This window comes from Nicotiana sylvestris, chromosome 12 (genome assembly GCF_000393655.2).
Source record: "Nicotiana sylvestris chromosome 12, ASM39365v2, whole genome shotgun sequence".
Taxonomy (NCBI): domain Eukaryota; kingdom Viridiplantae; phylum Streptophyta; class Magnoliopsida; order Solanales; family Solanaceae; genus Nicotiana; species Nicotiana sylvestris.
In genome coordinates this window covers 164940146-164954848 of record NC_091068.1, presented here as the reverse complement: position 1 = coordinate 164954848, position 14703 = coordinate 164940146, and the positions used below count along the sequence as shown (strand labels likewise).

The 14703-nt window shown below is 38.1% G+C and overlaps 1 protein-coding gene across 2 annotated transcripts; it reads left to right on the top strand.

Moving 5' to 3' along the window:
• The first annotated feature begins 460 nt into the window (after positions 1–460).
• On the top strand, positions 461–11211 carry LOC104223956 (cyclin-T1-3-like). 2 transcript variants are annotated; one of them, XM_009775497.2, is made up of 7 exons: positions 461–639; positions 1819–2059; positions 7137–7218; positions 8578–8712; positions 8971–9146; positions 9236–9387; positions 9659–11211. In XM_009775497.2, exons 2-7 carry the CDS (start codon positions 1827–1829, stop codon positions 10777–10779), a joined length of 1899 nt encoding a protein of 632 aa, XP_009773799.1. In that variant the 5' UTR covers positions 461–639; positions 1819–1826; the 3' UTR covers positions 10780–11211. The 2 variants fall into 2 exon arrangements, with proteins under 2 accessions (XP_009773799.1, XP_009773798.1); XM_009775496.2 differs by having other exon boundaries at positions 1729–2059.
• The last annotated feature ends 3492 nt before the right edge of the window (positions 11212–14703 follow it).

Sequence of the window (14703 nt, the reverse complement as noted above, 5' to 3'; positions counted from 1 at the left end):
CAAACCTCAAGATTCTAAAGTTTTAATTATGGGTTTAGAGATTCAAATTTTATACCGTCAGATAAGAATCTTAAGCTGTCAAAATCTAATTTTATACATGATATTTCAAACTTCTAACCTTAGAGAGCGAAAGTAATTTTAACAATTCAAACTTCTGACCCAATAGTTTGAAGTTACAAATGATGATGATTACGAGGGTATCTATCTAAATTCAGTAAATCTAACTAAATTTCAAATAATCTTTAAAAATTAAATATATTTTAAATGATATCCTTAAAACCTGTCATTTGGATGTCATGATTATAAAAAAGAAAGAAAAGAGACGATATTAGCAAAACTCTAAAAGTTGAGCAAATCGGAAAATTAAACCAAAAAGAGAAAACTCTAGGGGTGGAAAAACCGGACGGTTTAAGTGAACCGCAAATTGGAATAAATTCACTTAGTGAGGAATAGTCTTTCCCCAATTTGCAGAAAGCCCCCACATTTTTCCTCCCTACGCTTCTTTCACTCGCTCGTCCTCTCCCAAACCCAAACCCTCCGAATCTTCAACTTTCTGAATTGCCGTCATCCTCGCCGTCTCTGGCCGTTAAATCTCGCCGGCGGTGAAGTAGAATCTCCTCAGTTCCTTGTAACGGACAGGTTTTTCTCTAATTCTTGTTTCGTATCAGTTTGTTCTTCTTCCAACCCTACCTTGTAGAATTTCTTTTTTGTTCTTGATTTTCCGTTACGGTGGTTAAATGAAAAAAATATGTAAAAAAAGGGTTCTTTTTGTTTTCGTAGTTGAGGAGTTTAAGCTCTCACCTTTTTTTATTTTTTTTATTTTTTTGTTGCGTTGAGCTTGAGAGATTTGCTTATTTTATGTATCATTCTTATATATTTGAGCAAATAGACTTACCTACCTTGTAAAAATCTGATTTTTGGCGACACTTCGTTTCTTTATTTTTGAGCTTGTAAATTGTACTAACTATTTTGGTGAATTTATCAGAGTTATTTGAATTTCTTAAGAAATATATAAAAATATAGAATCCAAACGATAAGTAAGTTGAGGTTATTTTAGTTAAAAAAGAACTTCTACAACTTGCTCAAAGCATGTGTCTGCTTTCTTGTTTGCATTTTTTTCTTCTTGACCTATAAGAAACTGTTCATGTGGATTTTTCCAGCTTGTAAAGTTTTATCTGCTTTACCCATGGTCAATGGGAATTCATATAGGTGACCCCAACTTGTTTGGGACTGAGGCATAGTAGTAGTAGTTTTTATTGTAACCTTCTTCTGGGAATTGATTGGTGGCGGCATCAATTTCTCTCTTTGCTCAATCCATGTCTTTTAACAAATGAAGTTTTAAATGATCTCAAGATTGTGTTTTCCCCCCCTAAAATCAGTTGCGGAGGAAGAAACAACATACCTTGTCTCATGGATAACATATTCTTGGCTTGTTTATGTGTTTGTTAAAATCTTGTTGACTAGAATCATGTATTTGAAAGAGTGAAAGTTGAATGTTCAGACTTATTAATGCCATTTGATAGTACCATATGGCAATTGTTTGTCCAAAAAAAAAAGGTGTTACGTACCATTTTACAGCTCTCAGCAGATGCTAAGTGTTATGATGCGGCATTCTCCCCCTTTTTTTTCAAGTTGGGTTTTATGCTTTTATATTTTGGGTTTTGACTGCCTCTATGCGGTTATGTTTCCTGTTCAAATCCTCTGTCTTCCTGTCTGATTTATTTATAGGATGTTGCTCGGTGATGGTCATGTAAATAACTGCTGTTTTCCATAGAGACCATTTTCATAATTTATTGATAACTTTCGTGGGGATTGAAGAGGTTCTGATGGCTGGTCTGATGTCTGGTGATCCCTTGACGCATCATGGAGCTTATGAAGGTGGAAGTTTTAGGGCTTCTCAAGAAAGGCCAGATGACAGTGGTGGTCGTTGGTATTTCTCCAGGAAGGAAATTGAAGAGAACTCCCCATCGCGACAAGATGGTATAGATTTGAAGAAAGAGACTTATCTACGCAAGTCATATTGTACATTCCTGCAAGATTTGGGCATGAGGCTTAAAGTGTAAGTCCTTGTTTTTTGATTGTCGTCGTCATTGTGGCTTTCTTATAATTGGATTCAATTTTTTGTGCTATTTGGTGATTGTTCTTTTAGTTTTTTCTTTTACCAGGCGCAATGTTTGCATTGTTTTACACACTGCTAGAATTGCTAATGCTTGACGTGGTGTAATATATACTTTTTTGATAAAGATGACTTCATATAATCTATACTGCAGTTCTGCCTTATCATTACACTGTCAATCCGAGGTTACTCTAGGTTGTGGTGAAATTGGCTTAGGTAGTTGGTTTCCTCTTCTTTTTAGATTTGCGTTTGTCTTCTAGAACTCCAAATTGAGGAAACCTTTAGAGAAAGCTGCCTCCCAAGTTCCAACTTGAAAAAATGAGAGGTAATAAGATCCTTCGTTTTGAGCAACGAGGTACTAAAGTCCTTCATGTAGCGACAACATCTGAATCTTCTTTAGATGTCTCTTTAGTATGAGCAGCGATTGAAATCCTTTCCGTGATATCCTCTTCTTAAACATGTGCTGACCAGCGTCATTGATTTCTTGATAGACCAACATTATTGTCAAATGCAGTTAGAAAGTGCTAACGCTTGCTGGGCATCATGGGCTTTAGTGAAAGAAGGCGCAAATAAAAGAATTAGAAATAAATATGTAACACAAGAAAAAATAACTGTAAACACAAAAAGTAATTTCTGTACAAAATGAATTGGAAAAGCTACACTTATGAACTAAAAATCATGTCAATAAGGTTCAGTAATCTTCGTTTAGAGCAAAGATGCAATATGAGGATAATAAATGATGTTAGTAACTATCAGAAGAAAAAGAGATCTTAGTAGCTTTTTTTTATTGCTAAATTTGTGTCCCTATTCCAAATCACTAAGATAATAACATTCATAAAGTCTCCATAAGATTAGTATATCACTTCGCCAACTATATTTATTTTCTAGTATTCTCCTCTTCAAAACAGAGTCATGAAAATCACATGGGTGCAGTGTTTTGAATAGCGAGAGGCGAGAAAAAGCGACGAGTGCCCGCTTCACTGAGGTGAGAAGCGAAGCGCTCGCCTTTTTGCAGTGAAGCGCCAATTAATACAAAAAAATTAAAATATTAAAATTTGCATATATAAATAACCAAAAACTCAATAATAATAACATTTTAGCAAATATTTCATTGGATATACTGTTTAAGAGAGAAATTAATTGTAATCAAAGAGAGAAAAGAACAATTAATTGTAATTGTAATTATAGAGAGAAGTTAATATGCAATTACTTGTATACAAAAACTGAAAAAATAGAATAAAAGAGAAATAGAAGAAGAAAGGCGAGTAGAAAAGAGAGAAAACATAGGTGAAAGAGGTGAAAGACCGGAAATCAGTTGCTGCCGGAAATCAGTTGCTATCGCAAAGAAGAACAAAGAAGATTTACTGCCGGAAGAAGAAAAAGATAAGAAAGAAGAAAGAAGAAGAAAGAAGAAGAAAGAAGAGAGGACTTGTTGCCGGAAAAAGACGCCGGAAAACAGAGGGCTTACTGCCGAAAAAAGAAAAAGAAAAAAAGAAGAAAGAAGAGAAATCAGTACCTGAAACTCGAAGAAGAGTTGCGCCTGTGTTGACTCCTGAAAGAGGAAGAAGTGGTTTGAAGAGAAGAAAACCCTAATGTTTTATTTAAGTCTCTTGTTATTTTTGTTAGTTTAAAAAAAGCGACGCTTCTGACGCCTCCACGCCTCCACGCCTCGTTGCCGCTTCGTCGCCTCGCTGTCGCTTTTCAGAAGACGCTACGCCTCAGATGAAAATAGCGTTAAGCCTCCGCTTCGCATCGCCTCACGCTATTAGCGCTGAGGCGAGCGCTATTTACAACACTTCATGGGTGATGAGGTGCACACCATAGTGCTTTGAGTGTATGTGCTAAAACGCCGCGTAAGCAAAGCAAAGAGCCTATCCTGAGTTAGCTTTAGGGTTTAAAGGCACCTTGAGTGAGCCTATTCCCATAGCTGACCATCACTCTGACCTTGTTACATCATTATATCTACTTGCTCTCACAATCCCAGAGATTGATGCTGACTTGCTTCCAACTAGACCTAGACCTTCTCTTTTCATCCTTTATAAAAAACCACAAGTATTTACATATGATTTATTTGGCTCTAGGGCATCTAACACTACTGGTTTTACATTCATTTTGACCAAGATAATAGCTATTGCACTTCCATAATGCTTCTTTTCATTTAACCTTTCTTGAACCAGCTGGATTCCAGATTGCTGAAGAACATTCCATCCTACCTGTTGAGAGTACTTTAGTTGGGGTCTTACGGGGCCTATTTGTTGCGCATACCATGATTTTGGTGTTTGCGAATGCTATAATCTACAGCAGCATCTTATCCCTCAGTTCTTTTGCTGTGAAGATCTATAGTCTAGTTGGGTATATTGGCTATAATTTATGGAGAGTTTCAAGATGAGATCAAACTTGTCCTTCTCTTAGTCTAGAGCATAACTAGTTTTGAATTCCTTGTTACGTTAGAAACTCTATGAGATCTTGATTAAATAGTATTAGAAGTAACAATCGAACATTTGGCTTCAACTTGTAAGGAAAGTTCTAAGTCTCCCACAGGTCCATATGCCTAGATTTTCCTATGCAGTTCTTAGTTCTAGGCTAGATCTTAATGCTTTATCATGACGTGAAAAGGTGTTTTGGATTCTTTAGTAGTCTGCCGCTCGTGGTCTTAATCAAATCCAGACTCTTTTATTTGGGAATTAAGAACTCACATATCCAGAAGATGAAAGTAGTAGAAATGAGGATGTTGAGATGGATGTGCGGGCACACTAGGATGGATAAGATTAGGAATGAAGATATTCGGGAGAAGGTGGGCGTGGCTCCCATGGATGACAAGATGCGGGAAGTGAGGCTCATGGTTCGGGCACGTACAAAGGAGGAGCCCAGATGCCCCGGTAAGGAGGTGCGAGCGGTTGGCGTTGGTGGGTATGAGGAGAGGTAGAGAGTGGCCTAAGAAGTATTGGGGAGAGATGATCGGGCGGCATATGGCGAGACTTCAGATCAAAGAGGACATAGCCCTTGAAATTAGGAAGCTGTGGAGGTAGATCATTAAGGTTGTAGGTTAGGAGATAGTTGAGCATATTTCTAATTCGTACCAGTGTGAGGCTAGTCTGATAGGATTTTGTCTTAAACTGCTAGTGGTCAGTGTTGTGTTCACACTACTCTTCCATTTTCATAGTGCCGGGCCTTATTTACTGGTTATTCTATTTACTGGTTCTTATGATATTATTTCTATGATTTTTGTTGATGGTACTGATATATTGTCTCTTTTCATCTTCTTGAGCCGAGGGTCTATCGGAAACATCCTCCTTACTCCCTCGGGTAGAGGTAAGGTCTGCGTACATACTACTCTCCCCAGACCCCACTTGTGGGATTTTATTGGGTCGTTGTTGTATAAAAGAAAGATAAAACATATTGCTGTGAGATAGTCAATGGAGATCTCTCCAACCGTCTCTTGTTAGAAAAATTTAAAGTATAGCAAAGTAGCCAAAAGAGTATGGGTACTATCTCAAGTGACTATTCATATAGCTTTTAACAATTCAGTAGTGGTCACTAGTGAGGATTATGCTCAAACCCTTCATACAGGAATCCCTTAGGCAAAAGAGGTGCTACTGAGAAATAGGTTCAGCCTGAGTTGTAGTTTGTGTTTTGTAAAGAACAAAACACAACTGGGTTTTTTTCACTCTTAAAACATTTATTCTTGGGTGTTCCAGGCTTTGCTGCATCTTTATTACCCCTTTTAACTGTAGGGAATTGTGACACGATTTAGTACATTCTAGTGGGTCATGAGGTAGATTACAATGCTGGACACAATCTATCATTTGGTGTCTTCTTTGATTGTTTGAATCCTAGGCTACACACCATGCAGCCCACGATATATTTTGGAGGTTTAGAAGAAACACTCACCTTTTGCATGCTTGTGAGTTACTTCTATTGCACATATTTTTTATAAGGTAAAATTTTATAACTGTATCAGCAACAAGAGTGTGCTGGTATGAACATCTGAGCACATCAAAAGTGTCTCTCACAGGTTGTGAAGAGAAGTAATAAAGCCAACCATGGCCTCTACATTGTAACAGTCATGTATATCTACCATGTCGATCCAATAAGAAATTAAAGAAATACAATTAAACTTAAGACTAGAAACATTCTCTTTTTTGACTTAAAAAATTCTCTTTTTTGACTTAAAAAATTCTCAAGTTTCTCTCTTACCATATAATCCACCATATTGCCGCTGTTATTGCGTTCCAAATTCTTTGATGCTTACCCCTCAAGCCTCTTTTCTGCCAACCTTGCAGAAATTCCAGTGTCGTTTGGAATTGTCCACTTCAACCCCAAACAAGAGTCATTACAAAAGCTAATCTTTCCTTCCATCACCCAGCTTGAAGTATGTTTTGTCTAAGATGTCATACTAATAAGCACATGTTAAGATGATTTAAGGGTTGTAGGTTCAGTTTTTACACTCAACACTATATTTAGTAGTTGTACCCTGGGGTGCCCTTAATAAACACAATGTTTTCTTGCTCATTCTCCAAACACCCCCCACCCCCCTTCCCCAAAAAAATAATAATTTGGCCAAACAGGTAAATGACCTCTTGTGTCCCCTAAATGTTTCAAAAACTCTTTAGAGATATGATTTTTTAAGTATTTCATCCTCTTCCCTTTCTTCTTTTGACTGCGGATATAAGTTCAAACTAGATAAAAAGGAGGGATATCTGCACTAAGATTTTCTAGTGTCATTTCTTACTGATAAATGTCAATGCATATTTTATGCATGTGTAAATATATGAACATAGTTTAGAGGACTAGTCCGCGTCCTGTTCCTTTGTAGTTTGTTGATATGCATTCATTATCATATTAGATACGATGATTGGAGCTCTGTTGATGTTACAGCGGCTTACAGCATTAGCAGTTTTTTCTTTTAAGAACTCTCATATGTGCTTTCTCAGGCTTGTCATAAATGCAGCATCACACCTTATTTCACTGTATGAAATTAACCATTATCATTCGTGGTTCAATTGTTGGGTGCTTGCAGGCCTCAGGTAACAATTGCCACTGCAATAATATTTTGTCATCGGTTCTTTCTTCGGCAATCTCATACCAGGAATGATAGGAGGGTAAGTAACTTTCTGTTTCCGTTTTACCATCTATTGCATCTATGGCTGCTTGACCTTTTGCATATATTTGTTAAATGAAACCAGTGATTGCATAACATATTTCCTTGAATATCGTGTAAGCGTGTGGATGAGCAAAAGATCTTTTGGTGCCTAACTTACCAAGTTACAGGATATGCCATATAATTGGTTGTGGCATCTATTGGCTAAAAACGATCGGTGCCATTAGTTGAGCTTGGTTGATTAAGTTGCATGGAAAATGAAACTTGCATAGTCTCTGATTGATTTGTAAGTAGGATTATGTATTCTATTACTATTTTCTCGGGGAAAATTGCCGAGCGCCAGTGGCAATTCAGTGGATAATGGGCCCGTCCCTCTACCCTTCTACATATAAATACCAAGCTTTTGTCTGCGGAAGGGTTCAAACCCCTGAAGCGTGCCTAAACCATACATTGAAATTTATATTTTATCATACCTTGCAATTCAAGTGTTGGTATATGTTGTTATCAGCTATGCTACCTTGCATTTTTTAATAAAATTCAAGAGACACAAAGGTTCAATTGAGAAGGGAAAAAGAAAAAGACACAAGGGGGCATTAGATGTATTTTTATATCACCCGGCAATAGGGAAACCATCAAGCTTTTAGCATGTAGTGGTCCAATAGAGGGCCACCAACTTTTGACACCGAAGACCGGTTCCTTTTATGTGACTAGATTGAATCTCCAATTCCTACTAAAAATGTATTCGGGTAGAAGAGTTATCAGATGTTTTAAACTTTTTAGATTCGTTGAGATGAGTGTGCTTAATCGTTAAATGGTGACCTCTGTACTGCTGTAATCTTGTATTTTGCAGTACTTGGTACTTGCCTTAATAATATTTACTTATTAAAAAAAAGTATGTGGACCCAAAATCATCAGACCTGTAAGCATTTTCTCATGAGTATTATGCACAGGTTTCCAGTTACATCATTTGGAGAAACAGTTTAAAATGATGCATTACTTTTCAAATTGTGAAGTTTGTGAAGAACAATGAATGTAAGAAAAGGTTTAAGGAGGAATTCAGTTAGATATCTTGTTCCTTTATGGTACTAAAAACTATAATAAGCATACCTTAATTGAGGGGAGATTCTAGAATGATGGGCAACAATTCAGTTAGCTAATTTTCGTACTAGCTGGTGAACGAATTTTGTATTACTGGTAAATACTAATGGCCGTCCACTTATCAAAAGAAAAAAGGACATCTTTACGAGCATTTTTTTTGCTAAGGTAAGTGAACATCTTTACGAGCAATTGTACTAATTAGCTAAAGTTTGTGGTAGATAGAACTAACTAATATTCTACCCAACTTCCATACCTTTTGCAGAGCATTGCCACAGTATGCATGTTCCTCGCAGGAAAGGTTGAAGAAACTCCTCGTCCCCTGAAAGATGTTATACTTGTTTCTTATGAGATCATTCATAAGAAGGATGCTGCAGCAGCGCAGAGGATTAAGCAAAAGGTATTGCCAATTGGCCTGGTGGTTGTGCTCTGTACGTATCTATTTATTCCATCTTCTACTTCTAGGTCCTCTTCTAGATTTGACCTTAAAACTTGCTTCCTACTGCTTATATGTGGAAGATTTTGCCTTTCGCTAACTTGTATGGATAGTTACTGGCCGTTCAGTTTCTGTTAATCTGTTTCTCTGGTATCTTTAATCATTTTTAGTGTCTTATTATTACATACTAAAGTAATTTAAAAATTTTGTGCTGTCATGCAGGAAGTATACGAACACCAAAAAGAACTACTTCTGCAGGGAGAGAGGGTTGTTCTTGCAACTCTTGGTTTTGATCTTAATGTACATCATCCATATAAACCCCTTGTTGAGGCGATAAAGAAATTCAAGGTTGCTCAGAACGCCCTAGCTCAAGTTGCATGGAACTTTGTGAATGATGGGTATGATATGTTTCTCGTCTATATGATATTTGTATGTACCAATTGATGGTCACTCCTATCTCTTGTTGACGTGGGAGAGCCGCGTGCAGGCTTCGGACGTCCTTATGCTTGCAATTTAAGCCCCATCACATTGCAGCAGGTGCCATTTTCCTTGCAGCCAAGTTTCTCAGAGTAAAGCTCCCATCTGATGGCGAGAAGGTTTGGTGGCAGGAGTTTGATGTCACCCCACGCCAACTGGAGGGTTGGTGTCTTGCCTTGGATATGTATACTATGTGAAATTTGTGGTATTGGATGAACCCAGTCTGGCTTACTTTCAGGGATTCTGTGACCACATCAGTACATGGAAACGTTCTGAAATGAACTTTCTGTTTTTTTCTAATAAAGGACTAATTTTCAATTGGGTTTGTGGGGTGGGGGGTGGGGTGGGGTGGGGGAGGGGGTGTTAGTATAGAGTGTAAACAATGAAAGCAATAGCTCTTCGCTATCTTACTTTGCATTCTTTACCCTTGCAGAGGTGAGCAACCAAATGCTAGAATTGTATGAACAAAATAGAGTACAACCTTCTCAGGCTAGTGAAGCAGAAGGAAGTGCTGGTGGAAATCAAAGGCCTGCAGGAAAAGCTTCAGTTGCAAATGAAGAGCATGCTGCAAATAACAGTAATTCTCTGGGTGGAGCTGCAAATTCAAATGCAGGAACCTCCAATCGTGCATCTTCTAGGGCAATTCCTGATCAACCATATGCTGATAATCACAGTGGGCCCTCCGAAGCTGCTCAAACTAGCACTAATAACTATGGAAGTACTGAAAATTATGCTTCAGATCGTATTGGAGATGATGAGATTAGTGATAGGCAGAAGCTTGAAAGTGAGCAGTTGGCTTATCAGGGTAATGCAGCAGAGGTACAAAGTAGATCAAAGTATGGTTCTGAAAGCCATGATGAAGATGATCAGGAAGAGAACACTGGGAAAGCTGAAACAAGGCGTAAAGGGGAACCAAAGGAGAAGTACCATGGTCGAGCCCTGGAGAACAAGGATGGCAGACTTGGCCAGTCACCGCAAGGAGTTAAAAAGATAGATAAAGACAAGGTCAAAGCAGCTGTTGAGAACAAGGTCAAGGCAGCATTGGAGAAACGCAGAAAATCCCAAGGGGATGTAACCAGGAAAACTGATGTTATGGATGACGATGATCTCATTGAGAGGGAATTGGAGGATGGAATAGAACTGGCAGCTGGGAATGAGAAAATCAAACGGGAAAGAAAAGAAAGCTGGACCAAGCCTTCAAACAGGCTGGAGCATGAGAACACATATCATGAAAAGCATCAAGATGAAGCTGGGGACGGGCATCACCAAGGGTCAAAACGGCAGTCTTCACGTGGGGAAGATTACGACTATGTTGAAGAAGGGGAACTGGAACCATATGATGATGCTGACAAGGTATATCGGTCACCAAAGTCTAACAGTAGGAAGAGAAAGGCAAGTAGCCCCTCAGAAAAACTGGAGGGAAAGCGGGATGAGTATATAACAGGGACCCACAATCAAACTTACCAAGATTTTCCAGATGATAGAAACGGGGCTGGGAGGCTTGATTATTCTGAGAGGGACCACAAAAGGCACATGCAGGAAAATCATGCCTGAGATGTCTTCTGTGCTTTGAAGCAGCATATCTAGCTAGTTCTGTTGAACAAGCGAGACATTCTGATCCGGGAGCGAGTTTATTTCAGGCTGTCACCGCTAGATCCTATGTTCTATCTCCTTATTCATGTCTCCAAAATTTTTTGCCACAACTTCAATTGGTGAAAGAGCCACTATTTATATGAAGGTAACCATGTAACTCTATTCTCCGGATGATTTTGAACCCCTTCCATATTCTGCTCTACCCTATTTCCCTTTTACATCTATTTCCGTATTTCGATATCTCAAATATGTTGCGGAATTTGTAAGAATGGATTCTGATAATTGTCCAAGTTGTTAGTGGCCTAAATGTTGTCCATTATTTCCTGTACATTATGGAAGAGTTGTCTTTTAAAACTACTGATTTTGCTGTATGACGAGTTATATTTCTGCTTACTTGGTGCATCATCCAGTCCGTGATTTTATCCATTTCTGTTGATCGAAGATCTCTCTTTTCCCCCCTTTTATTTTTTGTTCATGGGTACATACCGTGGATCAGCATTCAAAGATCAAAATGTTGTCTAATAATAGTATCTCTTTGTATTATCTCAAAGTTATTCTACTCTTATGGAGATCATAACTCAAAACTAAAATGTATTTTACATAAGACTGAATTCGTTTAGAACATTTTAATAGGACCAAGACTGTTCATTAAATTTTTCCTATTTTTTTTAGTTCATATTTGTGTTCGAAATCTTTTTTTAACAACATCGAATTAAAGTGCCACGTTTCTACATAGTCTTCTTGCCCCTATCTGTATAAAAATATAATAGATGAATGACTCCACTATAAATTGTTTGTTTGAATATCTTATTTCCTACAATACTAAGCATAGAAATTCAGTTACTAGCATAATTAAATACATTATTAACTAATAAGGAGTGCGCATATTGGAAAGAAAAGTTTTGAATATTTATTATGAAAAATGCAAGCGCGGCGTGGGAAATTATGTATTTCATCGGACTAGTTCTCAGCTCCAGACTTGGATGGAAGTCTGATTTCTGTTTGTCTTTTTTTAAAATAAATTGAAATATATGAAACAGGACTATATGATAATAAGAAGCAACTATTGTTATGTGTAGACATGTTATTTTTGACCATCTTCAAGATTTTTCATATTTTAGCGTAAATATTTAATTTAGACCTAATATAGCTATTTCAACTCATTTTTACTCTTTTACTTTTATTTTATTACAAGAAAACGAAAATTACAAAAAATAGGTTCATTAATATTTTATAGCCATTTTTAACCTTGAAAAAAATACAAAAAATAGTTTTGCTTTAACGGTCAGTCTTTGTTATTTTAATAATTATTTTTACTTAAATAGGGCTAATTAATATTTTTGATAATATTTTTAGTTAATTAAATTAATTTTAAGCATAGCTAGTCATAAAGGCCCAAGTTTCTAGCCCATTTCTTAAGCCCAATAACCATTAAGCTAACCCTAGGGACCCTTCTAGACTCTTCTTTGGACCAAAAAATAAATAAAAAGACTCTAAGGACCTAAGAGCAGTTAGCACAAAAATACACATTTAGACCTAGACCTATATAGAGACTAACGCCTGAAATGAGCAGGGGGAACAAAAAATAACGCCCGGAAAAAGGCTAAAAAGGCGCCGCAAACCCCTGTATCCTAGACCCCCGCCCATGTCTGTCTTCTTCAATGAAGCTCCTTCTCATTTGAAGCAAAAAGAACCAACAACTTCTTCTTAGACTAAGGTAGCCGCTGCTCCTTGTTCCACAACTCTCTGCTGCCCAGAAATAGTCGGACACGCACATAAGACGGAACCGGGTTTGACCGAAAACGTGTAGCTCCGGCGACCTTCCATAGAATTCGTCGAAACAGAGTTTGAACCCATCGGTAAGCCCAGCTCCAAAACTCCCTAAAACTACACCAAATCAGTGTGAAAATCAGCTCGAAATCACCACCCAAATCCAGTCGAGTTGAATCTGTTCAGGTTGCCGATTACGGTCCGGGTTTCTAGTCTGTAGCTCGCTTAAGGATTTGCTGTTCTAGAGCTTTTATTTTCATTGAATCTGCTCCAGAATTTCAGCAATAGAAGGTTCGTTCTTTCATTTCTTCACTAGATATTTACCCGTATGTCTGTTACTAGCGTGCACAATGAAATTTGTTTGCGGTGGTTCTCTCTTTTAAATTTTTCATTAAAAGATGGCTGATCACGTTGTACGAATGCAGACATCTACCCTTTCATCTCTATTTGCTTAAGTTAGAATGTTGGTATTAGTGTTAGAATGTCTAGAAATTTTAATAATCAAGTTTTTAAAAGTTTTGGATATTACTTCACATTGGGCCCATCACTGTATATTGTGGTTGACACATATAAATAGGTGTGCTTTGTGTCCCTTGCATCTTCTAGTCTTTGACAAATCTCATAACAAATTGAAAAGCTGTCACGACCCAAACCCCGATCCGGTCGTGATGGCGCCTCTCGTGAAGACAAGGCCAGCCAACTAACACATTTCGCCTTTTCAGAATAGTTAACATTAATAAACAGTTTTAACATAATTAAATAACCATAGTCTAAACAAAAAATTTCTTTATTAAGTGCGGAATACAACCCAAACACAGCCCAAACCGGGGTGTCACAAGTCACGAGCATCTATTAGAGTATAAATACAACTACACGGTCTGAATTATACAAAATAGGACTGATAAACAAAAGGAAGAAATGCGGTGCCGCGAACGCTGGCGGTCACCTTGCTAAACTCCGATAACTTAGCCTCCGATCGGCTCGAAACCCGCTACTGGGTGTTTAAATACCTGCATCTGCACACAAGGTGTAGGGAGTAAAGTGAGTACTCCAACTCAATGAGTAATAAAGGTAAATAACAACTGAGCAGTAAGAAATCACGTAAAGCAACCAACATGCTGTAGAGAGGCAGTGAAAAACCCTTTGAGAAAAATAGTGAAGTTGTGAAATCTTTAGAAATATCTTAGCTCAGTTTAAACCTCTTTTGAAAATGACCTTATCAACAGTTACGCAAATGAATGCAAAACAAATAGTGCAGATAAGTACGGAAATCCGCCTCTCGGGCGCAACACTCAATTAACAGATAATGCCAGGCAATCAGATAGATATCACATGAAGTAGCACAACAACAGATAATGGAAGACAAATGAAATAAAGTAAACACATAGAACAGTACCAGCACCGCTGCGGCGTGCAGCCCGATCCATATATCGCTGCGGCATGCAGCCCGATCCATTTATCGTCGATGGTGCTCACCGTGGGTGTGCAGACTCCAGGAGGGCCCCTTATGGCCCAAGGGCAATATCAAGCCATCTCGTGGTATCAAATCTAGGCCCTCGGGCTCATATCAATATCAGTATAACACTGCTGCGGCGTGTAGCCCAATCCAAGAGTATCCTCACAATACAGGCCCTCGGCCTTACTCAGTCAAAATCACATAAGCCCCTCGGGCAACAGTAAAACATGATGCTCAGCCCAAAAATATTATTTAAAATACCATTTCAAGTGTTAAAGCAGAGTAAACATGACTGAGTTTTGAAAACAGTAGAAAATAACATGACTGAGTTCAACTATATAATCAAATAGTGAGGAATTATCAAACAACAATCCCCGAAGGGTTCAAATAGCTGGCACTAGGCCCAAAGATGGCATTCAACCCAAATAATGATGGTAACAATTAGTTTTCAGTTAAATACGCGGTAAAGTCATCAATCGAGACGGACTAAGTCACAATCCCCAATAGTACACGACCCCACGCTCGTCGTCAAGCGTGTGCCTCACCTCAATATAGCACTACGATGTGCAATCCGGGGTTTCAAACTCTCAGAGTATCATTTACAATCATTACTCACCTCTAACCGGCAAAATCTCTAGCTCGCGACGCCTTTGCCCCTC

Excerpts from the sequence above, each read along its gene's own strand:
- LOC104223956 (XM_009775497.2), top strand. The coding sequence starts at position 1,827 with ATGGCTGGTCTGATGTCTGGTGATCCCTTGACGCATCATGGAGCTTAT. Across the intron at positions 7,219-8,577 it reads ATACCAGGAATGATAGGAGG|AGCATTGCCACAGTATGCAT; the intron begins GTAAGTAACTTT and ends TACCTTTTGCAG. Across the intron at positions 9,147-9,235 it reads TGGAACTTTGTGAATGATGG|GCTTCGGACGTCCTTATGCT; the intron begins GTATGATATGTT and ends AGCCGCGTGCAG.